Source organism: Protopterus annectens, chromosome 3.part0 (assembly GCF_019279795.1).
Source record: "Protopterus annectens isolate FY-2018-M chromosome 3.part0, PAN1.0, whole genome shotgun sequence".
NCBI lineage: Eukaryota > Metazoa > Chordata > Ceratodontiformes > Protopteridae > Protopterus > Protopterus annectens.
The window spans coordinates 801,046,238-801,052,237 of NC_056731.1; the positions used below are offsets into that span (position 1 = coordinate 801,046,238).

The window sequence follows — 6,000 nt, forward strand, 5'->3', positions numbered from 1 at the left end:
ATGTTAGGTGGAATATCAACCCATCCAATGGGCATTCTGAGGTGCCGTACCACTAGTTCCACAGGAAGACTTTACCTTCATTTCACTATTCTTTCCATTTTGAAATATACTCAGAGAAAAAACAAAGGTCATGCTAATGTAAAAGACTTTCACAGCAATATCAAAAATCGATATTTGAACTGTGTGAACACAAAAAAAGGACTGCAGGTGCATCTGACATGTTTGCTTATGCAGTCAACACATGACATTATGGAATCCATTACCATGACTCTGAGCATGGGAACTCTTTAAAAAAGTTCCAGATACTTACTCTTGGAGAGGACAATTCCAACCACAAGCATCATCAAATAAAGTACTCACTGATAGTTTAACATTTTAGGTCCTTGTCAAAAAGTACTGCAGCATCAGGAGATGAATGTCATCAAAGCTGTTGCCAAAATACACATCTGCCCACTTCTGGAATGATGGCATTTATGGATGGGCGATAACATTACTTCAAAGGATGAAATGTAACACCATAGCTAACAATTATCAAAACAGAAGCAATGTTGGCACTCCCTTAACCAACCATAAACCAACCATAAATACGGTCTTTCTATGCATACAAATATAAGAGCAACAAGATGAAAAAAGTGTAGTCTATCATCTGGCCCAATATCAAGCTGTCCAATATGGCCTTGCCTCACACTCAAAGACTGGGGGCCAAAGGTGGCATAAAATAAGCAGAAATCTGATCAATGATTTGGGGCTAAAAATTAAATTTAAAAAGATGTCTAGTATAGGAGGCCACCTACTGCTTACAAAAGCAGTTGTGAAATAAACCAAATACACAGTAGAAGCTTTGATAAAATACAACTAAAAATGACTCTGATAATGAAAACCAACAAAATGTGAACACTTACTTGATTATTTTTGTAAAACAAAAAGTACAATATGAACCATGAAAAGACAGTATGAATTACATGCAAACAAGCTGGACCCTTCCTTAGGTTTAAGTGGTGGAAATGTATTGAAGACAGAATATGCTCCTTACATTAATGAACACACACTTCTTTAATGTTAATGGTAACAGCAGAATAAAGTGTGCTCTAAATACTGTTATGCACATCAAAACTAAACTTAATCATTTAGAGGATTCGGGTTAGTTGTTTTCTTTTTACCTCCTTGCTTGCCAATGATTGAGCCATCCCCCAATGTGTCTTCAGCTCCTCTGTACAAGGTAACAGCTGACCAGAGCAGTCATTATACATGCTGGTAATGATGGGATTTCTGTTGCAACACAAACCCCCATCCCTGCTGTCTGACATGAGCACCTACATTACCAATAGGAATTCCACACCCTTCCCCTTCACCTGCATGCTCCCACCCACAATACAGAAATGCTACAATCACTGGCTTAGGACCACCAAGCCAACATCCCCAGTACCGGCCATTCTGGTGCTGTGCAAAGTGGCAACTTGCCTACTGAAACCACTGCTTCCACCTCCTAGGATGGGCATGCCAGCACCAGCCATAACACTTAGTAAACACGTGACACATGTCGCAGCACTTCTTTTCTTGTAACATCTACATTTGAAAATGTTTCCTGGACTGCTGAATAACAATACAATGAAAAGTATTTTTTGACTTAAATGAATGCCTTAATAGTGCTGCAGTTAGAGCAGCCCAGCTTGTTCAACTGTTTATTACAAGAATATCAATCTGCAACAGTGGAAAGTCCACATTTTCCATAATGTAAGCAATGAGCACTAATACAAACATACATACAGATACCCACACATACACTGCTTAATATTAATTTTACAAATATGGTGTGCAAGATTTTTAGTAAGGGGATATGAAAGTCTTAAATTACAAGCTACCAGGGGTGTACTTCCAGAGCTCTATAATCCACATCACACAGTATACATTGGGAATAAAATGCTTTCATTATTCTCCCTTTTTACATTTTCCATTAAAATAACAAAAGGCAATCATTATATAAACACAGTCAAGCCATAATTCCACTTGGTGCACTGCACAACTGATGGCAGCTCCTCAAAGCAATTCACTATATACTTTATATAAAAATATGTATGCATGTTTCTTAAAATTCAATGGAAACAATATTACTTTAACACAATATTACCTTAACACTTTGTTGAGCTCAAAACTTACCTGAGTATCATATTCTTCAGTCTGTCTTTCCGCTTTATTATATGATCCAAACTATAAAAAAAGAACAAAAGTCTATCACCATGGTATCTGCATGAAACATTCATCAACAAGGTCAACATCAGCAAAATACAAATGATGAGCAAAAAACCTTCTCAGTTTACTCTCTATAAAGTATAATGTAATTTCCCAAACGCATGAGCCTACAAACAGCTGTGTGTCACTGTATATGGTAAGCATCATGCTGAAACATTTGTATTTTTAGTAGTAGAACACAGTTCTCTCACAATGCCACAAAATTAGAAGTTATGTACTTGCCATAAACTTGGCGTCCGTGTTGTCCATTTTCATTCTTCCTGACAGATGGATTTGGATCCAACTCAGATGCATAACAAAAACTTCGGATCCAATTCTCGAGCTTCTCCCGCTACCCATAATGCTCTATTCTGCCCCTAACTACTCAGATCGAGTTTGCTGCCTGATCTCCCAATTTATAAAAAGACAGAAAAAATATAAGAAATGATTAGGGTTCTAACATGGAAGTGAAAATTTCTAATGCCATCTACCAGGTACTTCTACGGCAGACAAGGCTGGGGGATGGATGGAGGGAAATTGAAGAAGAATGAAAATGGTCAACAAAAGCACCAAGTTATTATAAGTACATAACATCTAAACCTGATGTTATCCCTTTTCATTCTTCCTCAAAGACAGTACAGAATCCCTAGCTACGTAGCGCTTGGGAGGCCCTCATGGAAGGACATGCCGGAACAGTGATGAACCAAAAGAAGCTCTGCTTCTAGAGACAATGTCCAATTTGTAATTTGTAACAAAGGTGTGAGTCTTGTGCCAAGTGGCTGCCGCACAATTATCAATGGAAGTCCTTGATGATAGGGCAGATGAAGTAGCCATAAACCAAGTGGAGTGAGCTCTAGGGGGCTGTGGTAAATCTAATCCTTTTTGAGAAAAAAACAATGAAATGCAATCAGTAATCCATTTGGCTAGAGTAAGTTTAGACACTGCCTGGCCCAGGTGACTAGAGGAAAAGGATATAAACAGATGATCAGACTTCCTGAACTTCTTTGTTTCGGGAAGGTAAAAACGTAATTGCCTGTGCACATCAGGGAGGTGAAGCATGTACTCCCCTTTATTTGTAAACGGTGAAGAGAAGACTGGTAATTGTATGGACTAGTTAATATTACTCTCTGTAGCAACTTAAGGAAGAAAGGAAGGATTGGTCCATAGAGCTACTCTGTCCTTATGAAAAATAATGTAAGGAGGCTTAGCTGATAAGGCCTAAAGCTCAGAAATTCTTTACGCCAAAGTGATAGCTACTAAAAATATTTTCCAGGGCAGAAACTTCATATCACATTTGCCACTGGTTCAAAGGGTTTCTGATTCAAACTCTGAAGAACCACAATAAGGTCAAAAGGAGGGGAGGGGTCTTTTACTGGTGATCTGAGAAGAAAGTCTCCCTTCATGAAGGCTTTACACAACCTGGACGTAGCCAGAGAAAGGGATTTGTTTCCAGAGTGGAAATTAGAGTTTGCTGCCAACTGAAGTTTAACTGTAGAAAAACTAACCTCTTCTTTAAAAAGAGTTGACAGGAAGAGAAGAATGGGCGAAATAGGTGCTGAAAATGGAGCGACATTATGGGTGGAAGCCCAAACAGAAAATCTTTTCCATTCGCTTCTGTAGACTTTCTTGGTAGAATCCTTCTGGGAATTCAAGATAATCTCACGAACCAGGGAAGCAAGCCTGGGCTGTCTAAATATTACTGGAAGTGGAGAAACCACAAGGCTAGTTTCAGTTTGTGGAGATTGGGATGTCGAATTCACGATGGATGGGAGAGGAGATCCTGAGTGGATTACAGAATCCATGGAGGATACTTCAAGTGAGACCAGAGCCATACCTGTCAAGGCCAAAAGGAGGCAATGAGGATGACTGAGTTATTTAGTCTGCCTGCCTTCTGTAAACTTTGGAATCACAGGAAGAGGAGGGTAAGCATACAAGAGATCTGGGGAGCAAACTGTGGATCAGAGCATCTCTCTGTGACTCCCTTGGAGGGGGGATCAGAGCGAAATACTTGCTGCACTTATAGAGTGAGGCAAAAAGACTGCAGCAAGGCTAGCCCCGATGGCTGAAAATCATATTCACTACTGACTGATTGACAAAACACTTGTAAGGCATTACAATGGATCTCCTGAACCTGTCTACTAGTTCACTGATTTTCCCCAGGATGTGTATTGCAATGAGAATGTGGTCTGAAGCTATTCCCCATTTCCAAACCCTCATGGCTTCTCTGCACAGGTGGTAAGATTGGGCTCCCCTTGCTTGTTGATAATCCAGACAAATGACTAACTGCAATCGCCCCTAGAGGGTAGAACATCCTGAAATGCTTACAACACTAAAAGGACTGCTCTCATCTCTAGGATGTTGATATGCAATTTGGTTTCCAGAAGGGACCACATGCCTTGGACCATATTTCCCAAGAACCCCCTGTAGAACAAAGTGTGTGTGCTGTATCTTTAAGAAGCGTTTCAAGGACTGAGCATGCATATAAACAGCAAGCACATGCTAGCTTCAGTGCCATTTGGAGAGTGCAGCCAGAGAGTGAGCATGTGTGACTGTAATAGCTAGTTTGTATATATGTTTATCTAAGTTAAAGTCATTAAGCCTAAATCCTGATGTGTTTGTACATAATAAAGATGAACAGAACCCACAAAGACTCGTCTATTATACCCTAACTAGACGAGCAACACCACCCCACCCCAGCTGGGAGGCAACTGGGGGTGAAAGAATGAAAGGTCTGTCAAAAAAGAGGTTGGGATGAAGCCACCAGAGAATATGATGTTGCAGATTTGAGTGAGTCTTATGGGAAATGACAGGGGGTTTTAAAGTATGGACCACTGTACCGCTAATGTCCACTGAAGGATTTGCATAAAAAAACCTTCCTAGAGGGACCAGAAGTATGGCAGCTGACAATGACCCCAGAGCTTGCCATACTAAAGGTGCTGGAGGAGATGGGTGGGACAGTACGGCCTGAACTCGAAGTCTCAGGGATATGATGCAATGGAGAGGTAAGGACAACACCAGAGTTGTACTATAGAGGGTTCCTATAAATTCCAGGGACTGTACTGGGACTAGGTTTAACTTGGTATGTTTTATCAAGATGCCTAAGGTGTTGGAAACCTGCAGCAAATAGTCCCTGGCTTGATGAAGTTGATGCGTGGATCGGGTGGTGAGGAGCCAATCGTCGAGATTTGAAAACACCTGAAATCCCTTCAGTCTCAAGTGAGCTGCTACTACTGCCATGCATTTGGTAAACACCCTGGTGGCTGTGGCGAGTCAAAAGGGCAGTACTCTGAATTGGCAATGACTGGCTCCCAGATGAAAGCATAGATGTCTCCTGGATTGCCTGTCCATTTTAAGTGATAGTACACATCCTGGAGATCTACAGAGCACATTCAATGGTCCTTGCACAGAAACGGCAGAATGGACTGAACCATGACTGTTCAGAACTTTGTCTTTTTTACATACAGATTGAAGTTGCTTAGATCAAAATGGGTCTTGGATCCCCTGTTTTCTTTGGCAATAAAAACAAGTGAGAGTAGGTTCCGAATCCGATCTGGTCAGGTGGGACCTCTTAGATGACTTTTCTGGTGCAGATTTTTTTTTTTATTTTTAGAGCTGCATCTTCAACCTAACTGGGTGGAACATCAGGCAGTTTCCTGTTTTGAACAGGAAGAGGAAGAGAAAATGGTATGTAGTAAAAAGAAGTTATGTTTTACAATAACGTTTCACCCGTGTGGACCATCTTCTAACTTTTTGGTGGACCATCCGCATCTG

At 40.7% G+C, this 6,000-nt stretch overlaps 1 protein-coding gene across 2 annotated transcripts in view; it reads right to left on the bottom strand.

Annotated features, from left to right (window-relative positions):
* Nucleotides 1-6,000, bottom strand: part of CLPTM1L (CLPTM1 like) — a 657,087-nt gene that overhangs the window by 138,492 nt on the left and 512,595 nt on the right. For both annotated transcript variants that reach the window (XM_044065147.1, XM_044065148.1), the window contains exon 11: nt 2,158-2,208. In XM_044065147.1, coding sequence (XP_043921082.1) covers nt 2,158-2,208 — 51 coding nt within the window. The remainder of the gene's footprint in view (nt 1-2,157; nt 2,209-6,000) is intronic.